The sequence below is a fragment of the Cimex lectularius genome, unplaced genomic scaffold (genome assembly GCF_000648675.2).
Source record: "Cimex lectularius strain Harlan isolate CLEC.00 unplaced genomic scaffold, Clec_2.1 scaffold355, whole genome shotgun sequence".
NCBI lineage: Eukaryota > Metazoa > Arthropoda > Insecta > Hemiptera > Cimicidae > Cimex > Cimex lectularius.
Genome location: NW_019392930.1, coordinates 311,033 through 337,395, shown reverse-complemented (window position 1 = coordinate 337,395; position 26,363 = coordinate 311,033). Strand labels below are relative to the sequence as shown.

Genomic DNA, 26,363 nt, shown 5'->3' with positions numbered 1-26,363 from the left:
ATCGAAAAAAGAAATACAGAACAAACATGGTCGACAGTAGTAGCCAGAAGAAACAAAAAAAAATCACCTGACAAGCCAACTCCTCAGAAAAACACTAAACAAGCTTCACTGAACATCACAACAGATAACATTGACAAATGCCTGCTGTAAAGAGCAAGCCTATTCAGGACAGAACTTCGTTAATGAGAAAGGCGAAAGAAGCCGCCGCGAACGATACTAAATTAGTCTTTATTGACTCACGTGAGAAAATGGACTCCCAGGAGGTCCTTAAGAAAGTGAAGAAAATTATGAACCCTAGAGTGACGTGCATCCGTATCGAAGACATAAGGATGACTGCTGAGGGCGGTGTAGCGGTCAAAGTGGAAGCCCCGGACGACAGGCAAACTCTGTTAGCGAATGATGCACTTGGCCAAGCCGGCCTTAACGGTCGGACGCCAGGCAATCGGAATCCGAGAATATTGATCCTGCGTGTCCCTAAGGAGATTCAACCGGAGGACCTCTCAGAACAGTTGTGTGTGAACAATGGCCAGGAGGAAGCCTGGGAAAGGACCAATATCCGACCACTTTTCACTCTAAAGTACGGCACCGGCACCAGAGAAGAGTCCCCGCATCTATCCTGGGTAGTCGAGGTGGACCCGCGCACGTGGAAAGACGCAACAACCCGAGGCAAGGTTTACCTGGACTACCAGGCATGTACAATCAAGGACTATACAGGGGTCATCCGCTGCTACAATTGCCAATTGTACGGGCACGTAGCGGCGGTGTGCCCCAAAAAAGACCCGGTCTGCGGCATCTGCGCCGATACCCACGACACTAGGCAGTGCCCACGCGAAACGACACGGAGTATCCATTGTCACCGAGCGGGCAAGGACAGTAGCCATCACGTGGGTTCCTTACAGTGCGAGGCGCACGCGCGAGCCATTGCCAGAGCCTGGTGCGCCACGGACTATGGGGAAACCATGGATACTGGCGGGAAGCACAAGAGCAATGCCGACCAAGGCAAACAAGACGCAGCCTCTATTACCATGGACACGGACGTTACAGAGGATGGCGCCATCCGTACGGCTGAGCAATGATGGGCCCACACCGGCAAAAATGTGTTAAAAATCGCCCAGATAAATTGCCACAAGTCTGAGGCTCGTGCTTTGGCCTATCAACAAGGGATCCACGTCCTCCTTGTGCAGGAACGGTGCAGCAGAGGAGTCGATAGAGCCATGGGGCTGGCAGCGAGAGTTGTCCGAACCGTGAGTCGACGCCTTCGAGGGCAGTGGTACATCCTTGATAAGGAGACCAAGCCATGCCAAAATTTTAGGGGGGGGGGCAACCAGCGGTTCGCGAGCCACATGCGGCTCTTTGAAGGATTATTTGTGGCTCTCGATATGTACCCGATTTCCCTTTTCATTTTTGTGCTATTATATTTTTAAAAATTATCATCGTTCCGTATGTGTTTCAAAATGTCTTTTAAATTACTGACAACAAATATGAAAGACTAAGTGCAACGTTGTAACAAATTTCATTTCCGTCCAAGTTAAGAACGATATGACTCATCGAAAACTGCGCGAACGAACATAAACAGTGGCGAAATCGGAACCGACTCCAGACCAATTTTGAATTTGTAAACTTTCATTGCTACGGACAGTTGACATTGTGCTCTGGAGGAAACAATTTGTATCACTCTTGCTACGGATATAATTTGTAATCTGGAATTTTTAGTAAGTTAACTAAATTTGTTTCGTAGTATGTAACACGTGTTGTTATTGTTTTAATAACACGAAACTTGTATTTTCTAAATTTCTTTATTCATTTCCAATTCTTTTAAAAATATAACGACAGAGAACGAAAATAAAAAAAGAAAATACGAGCAAGAAAATAGAAGTTTTAATAATGAGTGGGAGGAGAATTTCTTTTTTATTGACAACAACGGAAAAGCATTATGTGTTATTTGTAATTCTACGGTCAAAAATTATAAAGCTAGCAATTTACGTCGACATTATGAAACCAATCATCCTCAGTTTTCTAATCAGTATCCACCAAATTCCAAATTAAGATCAGATAAACTTGCTTCTTTAAAATCAAATTTAAATAAACAACAGTCAATTTTGATGACCTTTAGCAATCAAGCTAATAATGTGGCTGGAGCCAGTTTTGTTATTGCCTGGAATACTGCTCGTGCAAAACGCCCGTATGGAGAGGGAAGAGTTTATTTTAAAAAAACTTGGAAGATGTACTTTTTTAAGTTTTAGGTCCAAATAATGCAGCATTGCACAAAGTTGTTTCGCAAATTCCCATCTCGAGACACACACCCGAACGACGCATAACTGCAATTAATACATCTCTTGAATATAATTTAAAAAATGATTTGAAGAACTGTATTGCATTCAGCTTAGCCCTTGACGAATCGACAGATATCACAGATCTACCGCAATTGGCAGTTTTCATAAGTTTTGTTTCACCCGAGTTCGTTGTTAAAGAAGAATTAATTATTAGATTTAGTAGCACTTCAAGAGTCAACCCGCGGTGTCGATATTAAAAATGCATTAGATTCCATAATGAAAACTTTTGATGTGCCTCTTAATAAACTTGTAAGCATTGCAACTGATGGAGCTCCGGCAATGCTGTGTAAAAAAACGGTCTTTTAAGAGATGATTCTCAAATTCCACAATTCATACCGATTCACTGCATAATTCACCGAGAACATCTTGTTACAAAATATTTAAAATATCCTGATGTTATGAAAACAGTGTTACACATTGTAAATTACATTCGCACCAATGCAAAAAATCATCGACAATTCAAAAATTTCCTTGAAGAATTAAAGGATGAAGAACTTCCAAATGACATTAATTTCTTTTGCATTGTTAGACGGTTATCTAGCTACAACGTATTAAATCGTTTTGTAGATTTGTTTGATCCGATAACTGCATTTCTAAAAGAAAAGGAAATGACCTATTCAGAATTAGACGATGACGAGTGGTTACAAGTCTTAATGTTTTTGACTGATGTCATGGAACATTTGCAAACACTGAATTTACAATTGCAGGGGAAAGATAAAATAATATCTGACCTCTCACAGTGTATATTTAGTTTTCAAACTAAATTAAAACTTTTTCAAAAGGACATTAAAAATAAAACATTTTGTCATTTTCCTCGATTTAAAAAAATGTGTTCCAATATTAAACAAGAAAAACTCAATGAGTATATAAAAAAGCTAGAAGGAATATTGACGGATTTCCAAAATAGATTTCAAGACTTGAAATATTTTAAATCGTCTCTTGATTTTTTTCTGAATCCAAGTTATAGAATAACCAGACGCCCGACGCCCCTCAGCCCAACATGTCAATGATGTCTGGCGGGTCCATAACTGGCGCCCGGAACAGGGACCGCGAAGCTAAAATTCGAAAAAGTCGTGACCATTTGTCCCGCAGTTGTGTCCAACTGACCCAACGAGAATTTTTAGCGAGCATATCGTTGCTTTAAATCGCGGTTCAAGAACGAATTCAAGACCGAAGAAATCTCCAGCTGCGACCATTTGTCCCATCCAGGAGCGGTCAACGTGAAAAATCGCCAAAGACAGAAGAAAGACGAAGGAAGAACCAGCAGCCTGGCTAAGAAGAACACCAACGCGAAGTGAGTCCTCATCTTTCGCCTTCCAAATTAATCTTTCCTAAACCTATAACCACTAAAATGTCTCAGAAAATTAATTATAAAATTGCAAAAGAGGATTATGATCACATCCCTTTCTTTGATGGAAACCCTTCCGAATTAGCATTTTTTTGTGAAATTCTTGAAACAGCCTATAGTGTCCTTTGTGCTGAAAATATTGTAGAAAGAGATTATAATCATAATATTTTATTTATAAAAACAAAGAGCAAGTTAGTTGGCCCTGCCAGAAATGTACTCCTGTCTCATGAAATAAATCATTTATTGATACTAATTAAAATTTTAAAAGAAAACTTTGCAGACTCAAGATCTTACGAAATTCTTAAAGAAGAAGTTATGCGTACTAGATCAAACCCAAAAGAATCCCCCATAGAATTTGTGAACAGAGTTCAGGGTTTGCGAAATCTTGTCTACATCCGACTTAAATTAGACGGATTAAGCTCAGAAGTCCTTAAAGAACTAATTAGCAGAATAGACAAAGAAATAATATTTCATATATACAAATGTTTACCCCCTGCCCTAAGCAACCACATTATGATTTTTAACCCCGAGTCTTTGGATGATGTAAGAAGCACAATGTATAACAAATGTTCTTTGTTGCTCTCGAAAGTACAAGCTTTCTCTAGTGGTCCTAAACATTTTCACATCAACAGCAATCAATCCAAATACTTTAACAATACGTTTGACAACAGACACAAATTTCACTCTAATAATTATCATAGTCAACACTTCAAAAAACCAGACAATTGCAACGATCCTAATCGCCCTTTTAATAGGCCAAGACCATTCACTAAACACGATTCTCAGAACACAGTCTCTATGCGATCGGTGAGAAAACCTCGAATATCAGAGTTGAGGTCCCCCTACGAGTTAACACACTACGTAAAGGCAAAAACAAACCATGTCTCGAGAGACAGAATTAACAGATTAGAGCACAACATCCACACATTGACAGAAAAATTTGATCATTTTTTAGAACTCGGCAAAGAATCGAAAGGCAGCCCCCCGAATATCAAATAAACTCCATCTCTCAGTCCCTACCACATTTTGTTGATAGGTTTGGATCCAAATGGCTAATTGACACTGGATCGTCAGAAAATTATATCAATCCACACGCTGTACCCGAAAACATAATCTTAAACAATGACCCTTTTATAATTTCAACTCCCACAGGAAGGAAAGACGGAGAAAAATCCTGCAATTTAGATCTTTCAATCACTTTCAAAAAGCCAGAGATTGCGAAATTTCATCTCTTCCCATTTTCGGATAAATACCAAGTTTTGTAAGGATATAAAACCATGCAGAAGCTAGGCGTAAAAATAGACCTAAACAATAAGATTATTTCTTATGATGGTGGCACGATTCCATTGAGATTCTCTTTCGAGCCACCAGAAGTAAATAATAAATATTTTAAAAAGATAAGAAAAAATATAAATGTCGAAGCCAAGAAGAACGAAGTGATGTGCGATGAATCCAAACAGGTAATGGCCATTTGCCCCGAACCTATGGACATCGACAAAACAAGCACTTCTATGAGCTATGCCGACTCATTAGTGGCCAATTGCCCCAAAAAGTCGAAAGCTGTGGCTTCAGAAGAAATAAGGGAAGAAATATCCGAGCTAATTAGAACGGAGCATATGAACTCCGAAGAAAAATTTAATATAATAAAATTATTAAAAGAATACCCCGAAATCATAAAAAGAGAAAATGATACTCTAAGTTCTACAAATTTACTAAAGCATAAAATATTAACCACTGATGACAAACCAGTGTATTCCAGAAATTATAGGTACCCCCAAGTGTACCGCAAAGATGTTCAAGTAGAAATTGACAAATTACTTGAAAATAAAATAATACAACATTCCATTTCGCCTTTCAATAGCCCGATTTGGGTAGTACCTAAGAAAGCCGACGCTTCTGGAAAAAGAAAAATTAGAATGGTAATAGACTACAGAAAATTAAATAATAAAACTGTAGAGGATAAATTTCCATTACCAAACATTGAAGATCTTTTTGGCAAAATAGGCCGCGCATCCTATTTTTCGGCAATAGATCTCGCTTCGGGATTCCATCAAATAGAAATGGACCCGGAATCTGTCCCAAAAACGGCGTTCTCTACGGAAGATGGTCATTTCGAGTTTCTGCGAATGCCCTTCGGCTTAAAAAATGCTCCACCTACCTTCCAGAGAGCCATGAACACAATATTCGCGAGAATTCCAAACGTTCTAGCCTATATGGACGACATCATCATCTTCTCAGACAGTCTGACTGAACACTTGAAACATATTAAAAGTGTACTTGAGAAACTAAGACAATACAACTTAAAGATCCAATTGGACAAGACTGAATTCTTCAAGAAAGAATTGTTGTTCTTAGGACACATAATATCTGATAAAGGCATCCGTCCTAACCCTGAAAAACTTGAAGCAATTTCCAAATTCCCTATCCCAAAAAACCAAAAACAAATAAAACAATTTCTTGGATTGACGGGATATTATAGGAAAATGATCAAGAATTATGCACAAATCGCTAAACCTTTAAAGGCCTTAAAGGCCTTGGCACACAGAACGCGATCTGTCGCGGCGGGCAGCGATCACTGACCGCCGCGATCCGGCGATATGGTTGTATGATGAAATATTGCATCATCCCTGTCTCACACACAGGGCGACCTATCACAGCGATCCAGTCTTGATCGCGGCGACAGGCGATATACCTGTGCAAAATTACAAAAAACATTACGCGATCCGGCGATCCAGTTTCAAGATGGGAGATGAAATAACTGAAATTTTCATAGAAAAAGTGAGAAAATACGTGTATTTGTACGACACATCACACCACCACTACAAAAATGTCGTGAAAAAGGCAGAAACATGGGCCATGATTGGACAAGAGCTGAATATAACTAGTAAGTACAAATATCTTCTTTTCTACACTTCAAAACAATGGTGTTTCAACAGTTTGTTAAAATACATTACTGTGTTACCTAATTTAAATATAAAAATAATTTATTATCGAGCAGCAAAATAATCAGCAAACTGTTCACGGATTTGAATTGCTGTAGCTGTTGATCTTCGATTGGTAGGCAATGTTCGTTCCAAAGCTTTCATAGGCCCTGAGACTTCTTCCATTTCCTCATTACTTGAATGTTGTTCTCCATCATTCTTTATCATAATGTAGTTATGCAAACAGCAAGCTGCTTTAACTATCCATTCTGCAGTTGATTCATCTGTTTCGATTGGTCTTAAAAATACTCGCCATTTCATAGCCAATATACCAAACGCATTTTCAACTACACGACGTGCTCGACTGAGCTGTGCATTGAAAATTTTTTTTCTTGAATCGGAGATCATAGTGGCTTTGGGATACGGTCTCATTAGGTAAGGTTGTAGTGCAAACCCTTCATCACCAACAATAACGTGAGGAACTGGGGTATCTGTGCCAGGAAGTGGTTTTGGGGAGAGAATTGTTTTTTCATAAATGTACTGCCGGTAGAAAGCTGAATTCTCAAAAATAGCACTGTCACTATGTCGCCCGTAACTTCCAACATCAACTACCATAAACTTGTAGAGTGGGTCTACTACCGCCAGAAGAACTTGTGAAAAATGATTTTTGTAACAAAAGAACTTGGATCCACTCTTCTTGGGACATTTTAATTTTATGTGTTTTCCATCTATGCTTCCAATACAGTTTGGAAAACCCCATAAAGATGAAAAACCTTCCTCTGCTTTTTTCCACAGTTGCGTTGTGGGAGCAGGCAAATGAATTGGCTGTAAAGCATTCCATATTTCTCGACAGACTTCTCTCACAATTTTGGAAACAGTTGAACGTCCCAGACGAAACGAAAAAGCGATTGTCTGGTGACTGTCGCCTGTTGCCAGATACCTGAAAAGATAGATAGATAGATAGATCAAATTACAATTGTACAATTGAGTATTCAGCAACATTCATTCATCCGCTTTTTTAGTACTATTATTTTAGTTAAATTTTTTTGTACCTACAACACAAAACTACTTCTGAACCATTATTATGTATATGTAAATCATTTTTTTATTTTTTTCAGGTGATGCAGCTAAGGGGAAATGGAAAAATTTACGAGATTGTTATCTGAGATTTAAGAAAAGCGTAATAGGTAAAACGGGACAGGCCAAAAAGTATCAGAAATGGCCATGGAGTGAATATATGCAATTTTTGGATGAAACACTTCAAATGCGTCCCGCAACCAGCAATATACAAACTGCTGAAATCGAAGATAAGTAACATGAAGATCTTGAACGTGTAAGTGAGGAAAACAAAATACAAAAAACTCCAGTTTCTCCAAACATGCCTCCTCCATTATCGCAAAAACGAAAAGCTGCACCTACAGCTAAAGACACGTCCCACATTACAGAGGTTGACAAAGTGATTAATTATCTTAATAACAAGGCTGCTAAACGTGAGTACGATGGCATAGACCATTTATTTCTTAGTTATGCTGACACGTTCAGAACATTCCAGCCTGCTACTCAGGCAATGTTGAAAATGGAATTGGCTACACTTTTTGCACGAACCGAAATGAGAGAGCTTGAAGCACACTCTCAAAGGCCTGTGCTGTCCACACCCCAGTCACCACTTCACTCGGACTCTTCACATTCCTCATCAACGGCATTTGCGTCAGGCGATACGTTCCCTACTTACCAGAGCTTGAACTCCATTCCCTCTTCTTCAGCCAATTCTTCGTTTGGAAATGCTCGTGAATTATATGAAACTTATGGGTCCCATTTTCAGTTAAATTAGAAAAAAATAATTCCATTACATATTTGTAATTTATAATCGGTCAAATTGAAATAAATAAATTCGTTTGAACTACATAGATACGAGTAGATATTTTTTGTTAAACTTACCTCAAAGTTACGGCTAATCTTTCTCTTGTTTCAATAGGTCTTCTCCAATTCGTAGTGATCCTCTCAATCCTGGGTCGCAGTACTTCATGTAGCTCCTCAAAACTTTGCCTCGACATGCGAAAATATGAAAAAAACCTGTCTTCATGAGAATGTAGTTCACGACAGAGACGGTGGTATTCACCAAGTTCTTCTCTCCTTTGATTTATTGGGTGCACCCAAAATCGTCTTCTTGTGCTGGTACTCTGTACTAACGCGAAAAGAAGCAAGAATTCCTCTTCGTCAGAACTACTCATTACATTTTAGTAATGTATAGTAGTAGTATTGTAGTATATACATTTTAGAGAACCTTACTGCGAACTTGTTCTACAATACTGGCTCGCTCACACAGATATCGCATTGCATGTGGCATAGCTGTATCGCCGATCGCCAAGGAGATCGCGGGATCGCTGCCCGCCGCGACAGATCGCGTTCTGTGTGCCAAGGCCTTTAACGTTAGCCTTAAGGAAAAACGGTAATGTGCAGATTACAGAGGAATATAAAGCCTTCCAGACATTAATTGAAACGTTGCAGAATGACCCGATATTGCAAATGCCTAACTTTGAACAGCCATTTAATCTAACAACTGATGCCTCCAACTATGCTATTGGAGCCGTATTATCACAGAATAAAGATGGAAAAGATCTACCAATTTCGTACGCTTCACGTACACTAAATAAGCAAGAAGAAAATTATTCAACAATAGAAAAAGAATTATTAGCTATAGTATGGGCTTGCAAATATTTCAGACCATACGTATACGGTAGACGTTTCACAATCCACACTGACCATAAACCATTGCAATGGCTGCACAACCTTAAAGAACCAAACTCAAGGTTAATAAGATGGAAACTACAATTGGCAAATTTTGACTTCGACGTCAAATATGTCGAAGGCAAAACAAATTTTGTAGCAGACGCTCTGTCCCGTAATCCCCCGGTTACACAGCCCATAAACGCAATTGAAAAACCTACTCCGGATCCCGACGATGTAGTCGATGAAGTCCTATTCAATGAACAAAATAAAGACGACGTAAACAGTTTGCAAACACAGCATTCGAAAGAATCCTCGGACGACCAAATATTCATTATTGACGACCGGACTAAATGCGTAAACGTTGAAAAACATCAAATTATTATAACAAGAGGAAGACCGGAAAATAACATTATGCTACAGATACCTTTTAATAAAAACAGATATCTTTGGTTCACACAATATCCACATTCTAATGACTTAGAAGAGAATTGTATGGAATTCTTGCAGCCAGGGAAGACGTATGGAGTATATTGTTCTCCAGCCATAGAAAAGGCCGTAGACGAAAGAATATATGATCAAATATTTAATCAACTAACCCGCAGTATTAAGGAGAATTTCCTACAGTAAAAATCAAAAGGTACTTCAAAAAAAGGTTAGACGTTATAGACCCCTCTGAGCGAGAAGAGATAATCCTAAATTATCATATAGGAAAAACCGCTCATAGAGGAATTCACAAAGTCTACCAACAGATAATAAGAAGGTATTATTGGCCGAAGATGCTGGAAGAGACAACGAAAATAATTAATAATAGCGCACTGTGCAAAGAAATTAAGTACGATAGGCGACCAATCCGACAAGTTTATGAAATTACTCCGACACCCAAAATGCCTTTTGAAAAATTGCAGGGTGACGTTTTTCATTTCAATGGGAAACTGATATTTACATTAATAGATTGTTTTTCTAAAAGATTATCTGCGTACTTAATAAAAGCGGCAAACGCCAATGAAATAATGTGTTTAGAACAATACCTAACAATGTTCCCTTATCCTAAAATAATCCAATTTGATAATGGCACCGAATTTAAAAATAAACTAATCGAAAATTTCCTCAAATATAATAACGTCGAAACGCATTACACTACACCGAATCATTCTGACTCGAACGGTTTAATAAACAAGGCTCATTCGACACTCACAGAAATCATGAACATAATAAAACATGACAAAATTTACCTGTTAGTTAAAACTTTGAGACTTGCCTTAATAGCCTACAATAATACTATAATTTCAAATCTAAAAATGACACCAAATGAAATAACCTATGGACCAAGAGAAAACACCTATTCGGAAGATATTATTCTTGAACAAAAAGTGAAAGAATATCATGACGATAGGCAACTTGTGATTAAAACAATAAAAGAACAAATTGAAAAGGAGAAGGAAGTCAGAACAAATAAGTTAAATCAAATGAGAGAAAACATAGAAATTCCAGAAGGAGAAATCTATATTAAAGATAAACAGTTCGGTAAAGCCAAACCAAAATATAAAAAGGCAAAGTATTCGAACATTACAAAACTAGCCACATTACACAAAAAACAATTTAAAATACATCCTAACCTAGTTAAAAGACCGAGAAAGTTTGCAAATACTATCTCTATTACAGATGGAAATTTTGATAATCGCGCTGACTCTCATCACATCGGCACAACGAGTAGAACCCATTCAAGTTACTGACCTAACGCATGGACCTGGGATCGTTGCCATACAGCTGCCACAAGCACATATGACAGACAAATATTATTCATTTATTCAATTAATTAATTTAGAACAGATAAAAACAGAACTAGATTACGTAAAAGACTTACTCAAATTTAAACTTAGCAAACCAGAATCTCTCTCAAAGTTGTATCTCTACACACGAAAGAAATTCGACCACTTAATGCTAAACAAATCAAAATCACAAAGACCAAAGAGAGGACTTTTCAATGGTTTAGGAAAGGCCATCTCTTGGATCACTAGAAACATGGACTCTGATGACAAAGAGAGATACGACAAAGTCATAAATGCAATCCAGAACAACTCCTTTCATTTGCAACACAATGTAGAAAGCCAAATGACAATCAATAAAAACTAATTGATGAATTTAATCACGATATAAAAATCATACAAGAAAATAACAGAAAGATAAAATTATTGGCTAAGCCCTTTTAAACGAACTAGAAAGGAACCAACTTTATAACGCTATCCTTCTAAACCTGATTTTATTAGAGAATAAAATTAATGATATAGAAAACTCTGTAGAGTTCTGCAAATTAAAAATGCTACATTCTTCTATTTTGACATACGATGATCTTGAGTTTCTAAAGGAAACTAAAAATATTACGTTTATATCACCAGATCTTAGTACGCTTTGGCAACTAACTAAAGTGCATTGCTCTTTTGTTGACAATAATATCTACTATTTTATTGAGGTTCCTTTACAAAGCCAAACCTTTGATACCTATTTCTTGCTATCCTATCCAGTTCTTAAAAACTCCCAAGCAACTACAATATACACTTATCCACCCTTAATACTCAAGGCGAAGGATGATCTATTCACGGCGACGTGCATAGAAATTAATAACTTTACGTATTGTACAAATAAATCAAAAATCAATAATAATTGTATAAAACAAATATTAACAAACGAAAATAGTTCTAATTGTAAGTCTGTTTTTACATCAAGTGAACCATTTATAAAATATGTACCTTTTACCGACCATTATTTAGCATATAAGACTAAGAAAATTGTAATTATTAGAAATAATACTAATGAAACTGTATTCCTAACGAATACTAGCCTAATGAAATTAAGTAGCAACGAAAGATTGTTAAATGTAAAGACGATACCAATTTTTAAAGAAACTAAAGTTTTGTTAACAATAGCAGATGTGTCTAACCAAGTAAAAACCAACATATCTTTTGAAAATTTACATGTTGTAAATATAAAAATGCAACCATTTGAACTTTTAGAGGAAACTCCCTCAAGGTTTTTAAATATTTACATTTATATTATAATATCTATCGGCCTAATATTAGCCGTCCCCACGTATGCTTTTCTCTGCTGGCGTCGTAAGAAAACTTTTCAATCGTCACACGAGATGGAATCAACACATGAAGTCCGTCAAGATGAAAACGCTCAGCCAACACCTGCATCGTCCGCTTTTTCAAGACTACCTTTTTTCTCGCAGGAGCTTCGAACTTCGGGTCCAGATGGCCATTCATCAACTTAAGGAGCACCTCTTAAAAAGTTATGAAATAGCAAAACGCCTTTTAAAAAACCAACATGTCAACAATGCCTGGCGAGTCCAGACGGCCATTCGTCATCTTAAGGAGCACCACTTAAAACTAGTATAAAAACCCTAATCTCAAAATATCAATGTCTCACTCTTACGATAGCCTCCTACCCGTCACTCTGTCGGTTTAACATTAAACATTGTACAGTTCTTGATAATAAAGTTTATTCTCTCTTTTTAAAAAGTCTTCTTCATCGAGCGATTATTTAACTTCCATTTGAAATTAACATAATTCAAGGTGAGTTTTCCATTTCCAAAATAATTATGACCCAAAAAGCATCTGGAGAATTAGAATTAATAGAGATGCAAGAAGGTCAAGCTCTACAATTAAAATATAAGTCGACGTCGATTACTGAATTTTGGAAATTTGTACCAGAACCGAAGTATCCTGAATTAAAAAAGGCGGCTTGTCGAATTATTTCAATATTCGGAACAACTTACTTATGTGAATAATTTTATTCCACTTTAAAATTCGTGAAATCCAAACACCGATCAGTATTAACTAACCAGCATTTCAAAGAATTACTGAGAAGTGCTGTGACCAATTATTCACCAAATTTTAAAGAATTATCAAGAGAAATAAAATAAATGTGTTTAATTTTTAATATTTAAATTCAATACACATATTTTGTACTTTTATTTATGTTTTCAATAAATATGATTTCTGTAAAAAAAAATTTAATACCTTTTTTGCATACCTTTTAAATACGTATTTAATTGCGGCTCGCGAAAAATTTCAAATTTTGAAAAATAGCTCGGACTATCAAGGAGCTTGGCCACCCCTGCTCTATATATACACAGACGGCAGTCAAATAAATGGCCTAGTATGTTGCAGCAGCGTTATCTATGGGAGAAATGGGATTAATTATGATTGGTGTTCTAACAACCAGGCTGAGATGCTAGCAATACATGAAAGTTTAAAATGGTTATGCAAACATGAACCTAGCGAGACAGACAAAACTGCGAATATCTTGACAGACAGCTCATTTCACTCACAATTTTACAAAATAACAAAAATTGTAGTGAAATGGCCATGGAAATTCGACGACATATACGCATCCAACGTTATCAAAAGTGGTTAACAGTGTTGTTCAAGGCTATAGACTACCAAAAGAAATGGGTTACGATCCATTTATTCGACGGGATAAAGAACTCACCGCGGAGAAAGGATGTCTGATGTGGGGTTACCGTGTTATTATCCCCCAGAAATTTCGAGAAACAGTTCTACGAGAGCTTCATGCAAATCATTTTGGATCAACAAAGATGAAGAGTCTAGCTCGTTCATATTTCTGGTAGCCTTCATTGGATAACGACATTGAAAACGTATCTAAGATTGCGAAGTTTGCTGCAGATTTAGGGAAACCCTCCGAAATCCATTCTTCAGCCATAATCATGGCTATTAACAACTTGGACAAGGCTTCATGTTGATGTTTTAGGACTGATCAACCGCAACCACTGTTGTCTAGTTGTAATGGATTCAACATCAAAATGGATCGAAAATCTTTTTGTAACGTTAGTGACAGCAGCAGTCGTAAAAGAAAAACTGCAAGAGTTATTTGCAAGGTTCGGATTACCAAGAGCAATTACCACAAATGGAGCGAAGTGTGTGGGGCAACACTGCTGGAATAGCACGTGGCGAGAGACGAGAATAGCAGAGAAGCACGAAGCGGGCGGAAGAACGTGCGTTTGATCTTGTAGCGTTTAAATAAATAAATTGTTGTGCAAACGAGTAGTGCGTGGTTACTCAAACTGTATCTACCCACATTGGTGACCTCGACGCGAGTTTCATTCTTCTTTTTTTAAATCTTTTTCTTGTTCAGTATTTAATTGGATCAGTAAGAAACACAAAATGGCTAACAACGAAAACACTCATCAATAATCCGGACCAAACGACCTCACAATCAATCCAACTTCATAGAAAGGGTTAGCGTCAAGATCCCTCCATTCTGGGCAGACAAACCAGAAATATGGTTCTACCAGGTGGAAGCACAATTTCAATTATCTGGCGTAACACAGGAACAAACTAAATTTAACTATCTCATTGCTCAATTAGATTTAAACGTCGTCGAAAATATTTGGGACATTGTTTCATCAACTGACGACAACAAGTACACACTAGCAAAAAGCCGCTTATTAACAAATTACCAGGGACCGTATCGCTTGAGAAAGACTACCAAATGACAGTGTGTGGAGGCCTTTTTCAATTTGCATTTCGATAATTTTATACAATTCCCTATAAGATCTCTTTTACGCTTGTTCATTTTCCATCATTAAATCTTATCTTTATACAATAATTGTCCTGCACCGATTCGCATAATAATAGTTTGTGTTAACAGCAACTTGTTTTTAATCTGAGATTGTAACCCAACAACATGGATAAACCTAGTGAAATCACAGAGAACCCTGGACGTACTAAATGCTACTACTACTTACGTGCTTTCAAACAAATCACTGCTCGAAAAAGAATTGGAAAAATTTCCGGTTTAAATATAGGAAACGCTTAGCTTGGTTGGCTTTTAGATATGCAATGATTGTCGACACTATGAAATTAATTATAAGGTGTTCTATAATGTATTGTTACCCCTTTTTTTAAGAGGAACAAAAAAAGGGGATAAAATTTAAAGTACTCTCTGCTTGAAAAGTGAAGGAACATTCGAACGACCCGCGCGATGGTTTGGAAGGGACCGGAGTCGAGAGGAGGAGTGGAGAGAGACGAGTTAGGTCAGGTCGGCGTGGCGACACGGACGGATCAAGCTCGCTGGTGATTTTTCAAGAGAGAACGAAGTAAAGGAGGAAATACTTCATCCACAGATAAGTGTGTTTGTGTGGTGGTGGTCAGGCCTGACTTTAAGTCCTCGTGTTTCAACAAAGACGAAGATCGGTGTAGGACTCAATAAACGATCGTGAAGCGTGTATACACACGTTGTTATTAGTTGCTAATTAAAGTATTTTATGTTCTAACTATGAGAGGTACCTTTTTTTTATTGTTCATGATTTCTTTTTGCTGGTGAGGACATTAGTACTAAGTTAATTTCTTTTAGTTTAGCGTTGTTACTTTAGTTATAAGAGAAAAAAAAAGGCTTTTTTTTTGTTTTTAAATAAATTGTATTAAGGGATCTATCTGTTATTTATCTATTTTACCTGTATTATTAGTGTTATTATGAGTAATTTTTAAGGGTCCGCGCGGCTTCAAGACCAACGGAAGGAGCTCCGTCATCAGACCTCGGTGGCAGTGTGGATAGAGTCGCTGACTCCCAACCGTGGAACCTCTACGACCAAATATTTTTTTTTCCTTTTCACCTCTCTTTCTCTCTTCCTATGCCTTTCCGGTTTTCTTTCTTCATTAAAATTTAGTTCCCGTTTCTTATCTACATTTTTTTTTCTCTTTATATTATTATTATTATTATTATTTTTGTCGCTTCTTCTTTTGTTTCCTCTGGACACAAAAGGGAGAACGACTGGAGCCCAACATTTTTATTCCTTTCGTTTACTTTTTTTTTCCTTCCATTAACCCACCCCCTTCACCACTGACCGGCTGGCCACCTGCGTGAGGTTTGGACCGTAACAGTATTAATTCTCAAGAAGTAACAAGTTTCCTTTAAATCTTCTATTTTTCCTTATTTTCTTTTTTTTTGTCATACACACTCCTGCTTTATATATGCTTTTTTTCTTCTCATTTGTTTTCTTCTCGTTTACAACTATCTCCAACGACAGACGGATTTAATTCCATGTTGTAAATACTTTTATAAATATGTTTCATGATGTGCAAAAAATGTAAAATAAAGTATTTCTAGTAAATACTTTTATAAATATGTTTCATGATGTGCAAAAAATNACCATATATATATATAATAAATTATAAAAATAAATAAATATTATGCTCGTTCTTCTCCCCACTCCTGTTCTATTTTGTCTTTATTCGCTATATTCTTTTAACGGTCGCATCTCAACTCCACCTGCCGAGCTCTTCGTCACAAATTGTGTCCGGGATGGGCCTCGCGGAGGCGGCTCGTAGGGGTATCTATTATTCAGGTGGAGGAGGTATGGCCTTTCCCTTGCATTTCTTGATGTACGTGAATGTAACGCTGATTTCTATAATCCAGTGAGGGAGGAAGAATAATAATAATAATAAAATTACACAATTAAACAATTAAAATACAAAATAATTAAAATACAAAAACAATTAAAATACAAAAACAATTTAAAATACAAAAACAATTAAAATACAAAACAATTAAAATACAAATACGATACATATTTTCTTTTGGTAGCTGGCCAATCATTGATTAGCTCTTTGGGGAAGGCCTTCCTCTATCGTATCCATGTCCGTGGTCCCAAGGGCTGCATCCTGCTTGTGTTGTTCGATAGGGCTTTGCTGCTTATCGTCAGTGTCTAGTATTTCCCCCCGGTCCGTGGCATACCAAGCTCTCGCAATAGCTCGAGCGTGTGCCTCACATTGCAGGGATCCTACATGGTGGTCACTAGCCTTGCCCAATCTATGGCAATGGACGCACCGCGTCTTCTCCCGCGGGCACTGCCGCGTATCGTGGGGATCCGAACAAATGCCACAGACTGGGTCTTTCTTTGGGCATACTGCTGCTACATGCCCATATAGCTGGCAATTGTAGCACCTGGTCACTCCTGTATAATCTTTGGCTACGCAAACCTGGTAGTCCAGGTATGCCTTACCACGGTCATTCGCTACTTTCCATGTTCGCGGGTCCACCTCGATAACCCACGACACGTAGGTGGGCTCTTTTCTGGTGCCGCTACCATATTTTAGGGTGAACAAGGGCCGAATTTTAGTCTTTTCCCAGGCATCCTCCTGGCTGTTGTTCGCCGACAACTGCTCAATTAGATCCTCCGGCTGGGTCTCCTTGGGGACGCGCAAGAGTAACAGTCTCGGGTTACGTTTGCCCGCCGTTCGCACATTAAGGCCTGCCTGGCTAAGTGCCTCATTGGCGAGTAGGGTTTGTCGGTCATCCGGGGCATCCACCTTGACGGCTACTCCGCCCTTTGCTGTTATCCTTATATCATCAATCCGGATTCGTGTTACCCTAGGGTTGATGATATCTTTGACCTTCTTAAGGACCTCTTGAGGGTCCATATTCTCCCGCGGATCGATAAAGACTACTTTAGCCTCATTATCGATCGCTTCCCTTGCTTTTTTCATAAGGGATGCTCTATCCCTACCGGGTTTGCTTCCTGCCTCAGTCGCAGGTTGCTGCTTTTTCTTAGGCTTAGATTTTCCTTTCACTACTGTAAGCCATTGATTTTCGGCTTCATTTTTTGGCATGTAGGTTCCGTTACTGAGGGTTTGGGATCATTCTGCTCAGGTTCTTGTTGGCGCGGCATGGGTAAGGTACTTTTCATCCTTTCTCTCTTTTTCGCAATATACGAAGTTTCTTGATCTTGTATTTGATCGACACATCGCTTTAGTTCGGCTACGACACTTTTAATTGGCGACAGCCCAGTTTTCGGTGCCTTCCTGAGTTCCTCGGCTATGTTTTGGATCGTCGGGACTAATGCCTGCACAACTGCATCAGCAGTGTCCCGCGCGCCTCTAGATGCCTCACTCCGCTTTATATCATTTAGGCCCTTAAGGTAGACATTTTCAGTAGCTGTTTTTTGCAGCATTGCTACTAGCCTATCGGTCTGCGCTATAATAAACGCGGCCGCAGGCTTTGAGCATTTATTTGCTGGTTCAATTACATATTGGGCAATTCGCCCTCTTATTTTATTGGCCGTTGATACAATCTTATGATGTCCAGGGTTTTCATCAATTTCCGAGTCCGTTCCACATCTCGCCGTTTGCCGCGTCCTTTTTCTGTTCATCATGACGGGTCATAGAATCAGAACATAGAAGAGCCCCATTAAGAATCGCCCAGCTCAACTGGGATCGGAGGCAGTCCTCAGCGAAGCAAGAGTCCTGGCTCAGCAGCAGGGAGTAGGCATCTTTCTTGCCCAAGAACCGTGGCGGCGGGGGATCGACAGGGCCATGGGCCTGGCGACCAGAGTGGTCAGATGTCGTGAACCTACCCGTGCGAGGGCAGCCGTCTATATCACAGATCGTTGCGATTTTCGTTGCCATCAACGGACTTAGCTGTTCGCTGTGAACACTAAGATATCAGCTACCAAACCTCAAAATGCTAAGTCTTCTACTTCTTCTAGAGGTAGAAGCATGTCAGCGGGATCAAAAGCTAAATTAGCTAGAGATCCAAAAGTTTCGAAACCATTGGATTCGAAACCATCCTTGACAAAGCAGATTGAGAGTGCATCACTCTCATTTTGCATTGAAGCTCGTGGCTTGCTTGATGTGCCGCAAGACTACTATATATTATATATGAAGTCATTGCACATCTTAAGCAAAAGTCTACACAACAGGGCTTTTTCTGGAACCGTAGACGATACCATAAGATCGTAATATAAAGGCCGTGGCACTAGACGAATGCATATGGCCTGTTGTTTGGCTGAGTGGGCAGGCGAAGAAATCGTGATCGCCTCTGTGTACTGCGACAGTCGCCGAGATATCCAGGAGGACATCACCCGTATCCGGCGCCTGCTGGACCAACACAGGGGGAAGAACATATTGTTAGGGGGCGACTTCAACTGTTATCACACTGCATGGGCAGACGGCGGCGTTGACAGGCGTGGCGAGGCCATCATAAACCTAGTAGAGGACGCTGGTCTCTTGGTCTTAAACGCCGAAGATTCGTCTCCCACATACAGCGCGACACAAGGCGAATCGGCGATCGATCTTCCACCGTGTCGAACGGTTTGAGATAGATATCGGGGGCACGACAAGCGACCATGCTTGGATTAGGTGGATTTGAGGCGGAGCGAGTCGTATCCTGGCACTAAACGCAAACCACGTATACGTCTGGATCGCGTTAACGTAAGCGATTTGGGAAGAGTAGTACGTGGTGGCCGCATACAAGAAGAAGATACTCTATTATGGACAGCTGAAAGCACGGAAGATATAGATAATAAGGCGGCCATCCTCGCAACCGCGCTGGTCGAGGGGCCGTATAAACTGTGCCGCGACACATCTGCGCGCCCGGGACCGGTTTGGTGGACTAGCGTGGTCGCGGAGTGTAAGGCCACAGCCCAACGTCTGAGGCGCTTGACTCAGCGACGCCAGGACACGCTCGAAAGACAGGATCTCAGGAGGGCATATTTAGAACCCAAAAAAGCCTTCAGGAAGAAACTGCGAAGTTCCAAAAGAAGAGAATGGAAGCGATTCGAGAAGGAGCAGGATAAGGCTGATAAATGGGGCCTGCACTCCAAGGTCGCTCGTGGCAAAATCACCAGTAGACTGGCTGCAGAGCCGTTGGGCCGAGGGCAGCTTGGCCGAGAGCTGCCGACCTGGTTTTGCTCGACGATGCCTTTCGGGCGGATGAGAGGGCGAACGATGAGCCGGAACATATTTCAGAGGCAGAGCGGAAGTCATTGCAGCCGATGGCTTGACTACTCCATGAACCGAAGAAGAGATCTCTGGCACCATTGGCAAGCTAAGAACCGTCCGCGCGCCAGGGGTAGTTGGAGTCGAAGCGGCCGTCGTTAAGGCATGTGCGGGCGTGGTGACGCGTTACATCCACCAGTTGGCGGTAGACTGCGTCAAGGCAGGATATTTCCCAGAGCGTCTGTGCTTCCTGAAAACCGGGAGACCCGTGGACCAACCGGCATCTTATCGGATGATCTCCCTCCTGCCGGTCCTGGGGAAGGCCATGGAGCACCTGATATTGGCAAGATTCCGCACAATGATTGACCCCGGTCTCGAGTGGCAGTATGGAGGCATGCCGGGACGCAGTACGATTCGATCAATGGCCGATAGCGTCTCGGCGGTATCGTCCAGGTACAAGATCGGAATCTTTTTCGACGTTAGAAAGGCCTTCGATCGTATGTGGTGGCCGGCCGTCCTGGATGTGCTGACCACCCGAGAAGTTGAGAAAGACTTATGCTCTTCAATCGCAAGTTAACTGAACGGGCGACACGTAATCCTACCGGAATATGGCGAAGACTGCAGCAGGACTGTACAGATGGGGATACCCCAGGGCTCGGTACTTGGCCCCTACCTGTGGTCAGTACTGTTTGACGGAGCCTCACTGAATTGGAGAACGCAGGGCTCACCGCGATCGCTTACGTGGACGACCTTGTCGTTATAGTCCATGCGAACACCAAAGCGGCCCTTGAACCCCAGGGTGAGACTGCGGTAACCGTGCTGAGTACCTGGTCCAGGAGAGTACGGTTGGAGCTGGCCCCTGAAAAAACGGAGCTAATGCTCCTATAAGGCTCCCTCAACATGCGGTCCCCTCCGGTTATCAAAATAGACGGAAGAAGCATCAAAGCTCTTCGAGACCTAAGGTATCTCGGAGTTAAAATGACGGCGGGCCTACGATTTGGAGCAAACGCCAGTTATGCTCGTGAGAAGATTCCAGCACGAATTTTGGCCATTAGGGCCCTTAGTGGTGCAGCGTGGGGCATTAGCTGGAAAACCAGAGAAATGTACTACTCGGCGTTATGCCAGTCTGTTCTGTTGTATGCATATGTGAGCGGTAGTAAAAGCCAGAAGCACGACTGACTATGGCGACCCACCCGAGCAACCCTCTGTGCGAACAGCCGAGCCTCCCCCAGAAGGTTTCGACCTCCAGGTCGAACAAATGTGTGTGGACGCGAGTAGTAGCGAACAGGCTAGAACGTAGCCGTTGGCACAGGAACTTCGAAGAGTGGGTGTGGATAAGGCCATGGGCCTGGCCTCACGAATCGTTCGATCGCACGGACCCGCCCCGTCCCCGCGGCAATCTATGTGATAAATAGCGAGCTTAGGACAGTAAGTGATGGCGACATGGCCTGCAGCCTTATCCAGTGGCACGGAGAGGAGATCCTGGTCATATCTGTGTACAGTGATCGACGCCTGGATATCATCAACTACATCTCCCAATATAGCACCCTCCTGGAAAAATATAAGCCCAGGCCTGTAATTATAGCTGGCGACTTCAATAGCCATCATACGGCGTGGGGAGACGCCCGGGTCGACAACCGAGAAGAAGCAATATTGAATTTCATCGAAGACACTGGCCTCATCCTCTTAAACGACGAAGATTCGCCTTGCACGTCTAGTGGCTTCTCAGGGCGAATCGGGCGGTCGACTTCGCCAAACAGATATCGAAAAGAAACCATAGAAAATTAGTCTGTAAAAAATGTTTTACACACTATGATTACCGTTACAATGGGAGTCTGATGGGGGTCTTGGGCCTCGGTGCGTCGGTTGGCTGTCTAATCATCCGACGAACAAAACGCTGAGAAACGCCCACAGTCAGATATGACGAAACCCCAAGTCCAACCTCCACCTCTTCGTGGTGATTCCCAGGCAACGTCCTGATAGGACGGCTAACGGAGGTGGACGAAAAGCGGTGTCCTGGCGCTTAAACGAGGTTATTAGGCTAAGGGAGCCAACCCTGACAGAAAACCCCAATACAAAGTGTCATGCGACCCGTGCTGATGTATGCGTGGCTCGAGGGTAGTCGAGTCTTGAACGGAGCCTCAGGGGCACCTGGCGCCACCCCTGTGTACATAAGTCGCCTTCCGGCGGGTTGTGGGTAAGCCTGTCGGCGACAGTTAAATAACCCTCGCATCGTGGGAATACAATGGTAACTAAAAGTAAACAACAAAATGAAAATGAAGAACAAATATCGGAAAGTCTAAAAATGGATAATGAACCAGGCATGTATATTGAACATACGCAAGAATATAACGATAACCCAGAGTACTCTGAAGAAAATAAAATCAAACGCCAACAGGCACGAAAGGAGGTCTTGGAGTCTCAACCATCCAAGAAAACCTCAACACCAACATCGCCAACTGGAAACGACCGTGCGAGACCTGCACTACTACACCGCAGCTCGGGCACTGCTTGCCCTCCCAAACAGATGACTAGGCTCACCGCCAATCCTGAAATTGAACGCACATCAACTGGGAATACGCCTGCCTCGCGTAAGCCGAAGGAGTCTGATGCTTCTGAGCGTAGATCTGGACTTAAAAGGACTCCTAGACCAAGAGCCCTCAAAAAACTCAATGATCCTACCGGATCAGCATGTAAAGCAAACAAGCCGTCAATCCGGAATGTTCTCAGCCACTATGATTGCGAGTCGTGTAGTGATTCGTCCTCTGCGGTTGACACAGCCGAAGGTCAGCCCAATACATACGCTGAAATCACTGTTAGACGCTCAAAAAGACACGGTAAAGTGGCATCAGATGATAAAACCAAACCTCCGAAGAACAAATTTATTAATGCATGTGCTGAAGCCCATACAATGAGAGCTGAGGTGGCTCAGTACATGATCAATCCTACCAGCAAATGCCCCAAACCGGCGGCGATGTTTGTCTGTGAGAGGATCGATCGCATCATAGGACTACTCCAGCAAATAGCTATGGAAAATGCCCAGCTAACTGCGTCAATTAATCACGCAAAGACAAGGCCAGAAAGCCAGGTGGAAGCTATTGTAGCTGCCCTAACGCCGGCATTCGATAAGATAGAATCAGAGCTGCAGGCAGCAAAATCTTCAACGCAATTCTCACCAGTCAAGACTATTGTCAATGAACTGACGCACTGCGTGAGTAAAATTAAAAAATTAGAAGAAGTCCCAAAACTACTCCCAACCAAAATAAGTTCCAATGAAAATAATGAGGCCTCTGAGCCCAATGATAACTGGTTGATCGCTAAACCGAGACAAAGCCGGAAACCAAAACCGTTAGCCACGATTGAAAGGGTGGATAGCTCGCACCCTCAACGTATCCAAGCTAAGAGGAAACCTAACCTGCAACCAAGCGCTAAGACCAGTATAAAAGCAAAAATCGCTAAAGCCAAGGAAGCACAAAATAATCTAATCATTATTGACCCGGTGAGTGATATGGAGCCGCAAGCCCTCCTACAAACGGTCAAAGACCGTCTAAACCCAAGAAACTCAATGATACGTGTGGAAGGGTTAAGAATTACAGCAAGAGGCGGAGTGGCGATCAGAGTCGAGTCTGACTCGGCAAAAACTCCAGTCCTCCGCGTCTTTGAAAACACCAACCTAAAAGCCCGCGAGATGGGTAAAAGAAACCCTCGCATCCTGGTACTTCGAGTACCAGCCGAGCTTAAAGCTAACGACGTCAGAGAAGAAATTATGGCTAATAACCAACTCGATGTCGAACTAAACCAAATAAGACCGCTGCACACGCTCCGCTATGGAAGAGGTCAGCGAGGTTCCAACCCTTTCGTGTCGTGGGTAGTCGAGTTACCGCCTAGCGCCCGAAAAACTGTCCTTGAGAAAAACAAGGTATACCTCGATTACCAGTCCTGTCCAGCAAGGGACTATGTGGACATAACAAGGTGCTATAAGTGCCAGATGTATGGCCACGTAGCTGCAACATGCCCAAAACTGGATCCGGTGTGTGGAAAATGCGCACAACCACACGATACTAGAAGCTGCAAGGAAGAAGCAGCAAAATGTGCAAACTGTCATCGCCTTGGAATAGATTACAACCACAGGGCCGGCTCAAGAAGCTGCGAGGCTCACATAAGAGCGGTAGTGAAGGTCAAAAGCACAACTGACTACGGCGATACACCAGAGATACCCGCTGTAAATAGCACCAAGCCGATCCCCCATCCTGAAGAAGTCGACCCTCAACCAGAACAAACGTGCGAGGATGCGGCCACCAGCGACCTGATAAGTACGATCTTACAGAATTCACATGGCTCACAGAAGAAAGACTAGTAGCCGCCCTTTGAGGATCGCGCAACTAAATTTTCATCGTTCGCAAACAGTATGTGATGAGGCTCGCGCTCTTGCCCATGCCCAAAAAACTGACATTGTGTTAGCGCAAGAACCGTGCAAAGGGAGAGTGGACAGAATCAAGGCCATGGGATTAGCCTCAAGGACTGTTCGATCCAGGGGCCTGGGCCCCTTACGCGCGGCAATATATCTACTAAACAACAATGTCAGGTTAGTGAGTCTCCCGGAGAGCGACGGTGACATGGCCTGCTGCCTCATTCAGTGGCAGGGAGAAGAAATTCTGATTGTATCTCTATACTGTGACCGACGTATGGATATAGGCAGATACATGACAAAACTTTGCGACCTTCTCAAAAAATACAAACCAAGACCGGCAATTATTGGAGGCGACTTCAATGGCCACCACACGGCATGGGGTGACGCCCGGGTCGACAACAGAGGAGAGGTAATCCTAAACTTCATTGAAGATGAGGGCCTTCTCCTGTTGAATGCTGAGGACTCGCCATGCACTTATAGTGCCTCTCAGGGCGAGTCAGCGGTCGACCTCACAATCATGTCACCAGCTTTACATCGACTAGTGGGAAAATTCCAAATTGATATTAATGGAACCACGAGTGACCATGCGTGGATAACTTATGAACTGTTCCCACACGGCCCCGGGATGCCATTGGACCCTAGACCAAAAAGAATTCGCTCGGATAGTAGCAATAAGGATTTAATAGGTAACAACTTAAAAAGCGACCTTGCACGAGATGCCGATATCCTGCTGTGGCCAAGTGTAAGTATAAGTGAAATAGACCTGAAGGTCGCTACTCTCACAACTGCACTCGTAATAGGTCCTGAGAGAGTCATAAAGACATCCATGTCACGCACAGGCCCAGTATGGTGGACAGAGAGTGTCGCTGTAAGTAAAGCTGCAGCCCAGATCGCTAGACGTAGGTACCAGATGTGCACCCGACCGGAGGACAAAGAAGAACTTCAACTGCAATACTATAAAGCAAAGCGCGCCTTCCGGAAGCAACTAAGGAAAGAAAAGCGAAAATCCTGGAAAAGTTTTGTAGAAGAACAGGACCATAAAGATAGATGGGGTCTACATTCCAAGGTTGCCCGCGGAAAAATAACTAACCGTCTGGCCCTGGAGCCCTTTGGTAGAGAGGGTCAATGCATTGAAGCCTCCGGACAAGCCCTCCTTGAGGAGGCCTTCCCGGATGACGACTCGATGAGTGACGAGGCTGAGCATTGTGAAATAAGGGCAAGAACAAAGCAAGTCCCCATGAGTGAAAACACTGCAACCCCGTGGTCTGGCCAGGAAGTTCTCTCGGCAATTGCCAGAATGAGATCAGGAAGCGCCCCAGGCCTTGACCGAGTTGAAGCATGGATACTCAAAAGCAATTCCACCACCATCATGCCATACCTGCAACAACTCATGACTGATTGCCTGCGAGCCGGATATTTCCCGACGACCTGGAAGAAGGCGCGGATCTGCGCGTTTTTAAAGCCGGGACGTCCGGAGAATCACCCTTCATCCTACCGGCTAATTTCGTTTCTTTCAGTCCTAGGTAAATCACTCGAACACCTAATGCTATCCAGACTTAGAGGAATTCTTGACCCAATCCTGCACCGTGGTCAGTTTGGAGGCATGCCCGGAAAAAGCACGACCCATACCATCAGGGACATTGTAGAGTTTACAACGACCGCCCCAGAGAAGTATGTTGCAGGCATATTTTTCGATATCCGCAAGGCCTTTGACCGCATGTGGTGGCCGGCAGTTGTGGATAGCCTAATGCAACGGGGTGTAGATAAGGCGTTATGCGCCCTTGTGGCCAATTACTTAAAAGACAGGAGCGCCTCTTTGCCGGCATATGGATCTTGCTGTCACAGACAAGTGCAAATGGGGATCCCTCAGGGATCAGTCCTCGG

General features: G+C 41.9%; 4 protein-coding genes across 4 annotated transcripts; 2 read left to right on the top strand and 2 right to left on the bottom strand.

Annotated features, from left to right (window-relative positions):
* The first annotated feature begins 117 nt into the window (after positions 1-117).
* On the top strand, positions 118-3,124 carry LOC112127872. The gene has a single exon (XM_024229362.1). The coding sequence runs from the start codon at positions 138-140 to the stop codon at positions 1,074-1,076; it is 939 nt and encodes a 312-aa protein (XP_024085130.1). The 5' UTR covers positions 118-137; the 3' UTR covers positions 1,077-3,124.
* Positions 3,125-6,564: 3,440 nt separating this feature from the next.
* Positions 6,565-9,027, bottom strand: LOC106673009 (protein ALP1-like). Its single transcript, XM_014404894.2, has 2 exons — positions 8,541-9,027; positions 6,565-7,542 (listed from the first exon to the last, which is right to left on the bottom strand). The coding sequence occupies exons 1-2, from the start codon at positions 8,831-8,833 to the stop codon at positions 6,669-6,671; spliced, it is 1,167 nt and encodes a 388-aa protein (XP_014260380.1). The 5' UTR covers positions 8,834-9,027; the 3' UTR covers positions 6,565-6,668.
* A 7,918-nt stretch (positions 9,028-16,945) lies between these two features.
* Positions 16,946-17,962, bottom strand: LOC112127875. Its single transcript, XM_024229370.1, has one exon. The coding sequence runs from the start codon at positions 17,960-17,962 to the stop codon at positions 16,946-16,948; it is 1,017 nt and encodes a 338-aa protein (XP_024085138.1).
* Positions 17,963-22,308: 4,346 nt separating this feature from the next.
* On the top strand, positions 22,309-24,509 carry LOC106673003. The gene has a single exon (XM_014404887.2). The coding sequence runs from the start codon at positions 22,314-22,316 to the stop codon at positions 24,423-24,425; it is 2,112 nt and encodes a 703-aa protein (XP_014260373.1). The 5' UTR covers positions 22,309-22,313; the 3' UTR covers positions 24,426-24,509.
* The last annotated feature ends 1,854 nt before the right edge of the window (positions 24,510-26,363 follow it).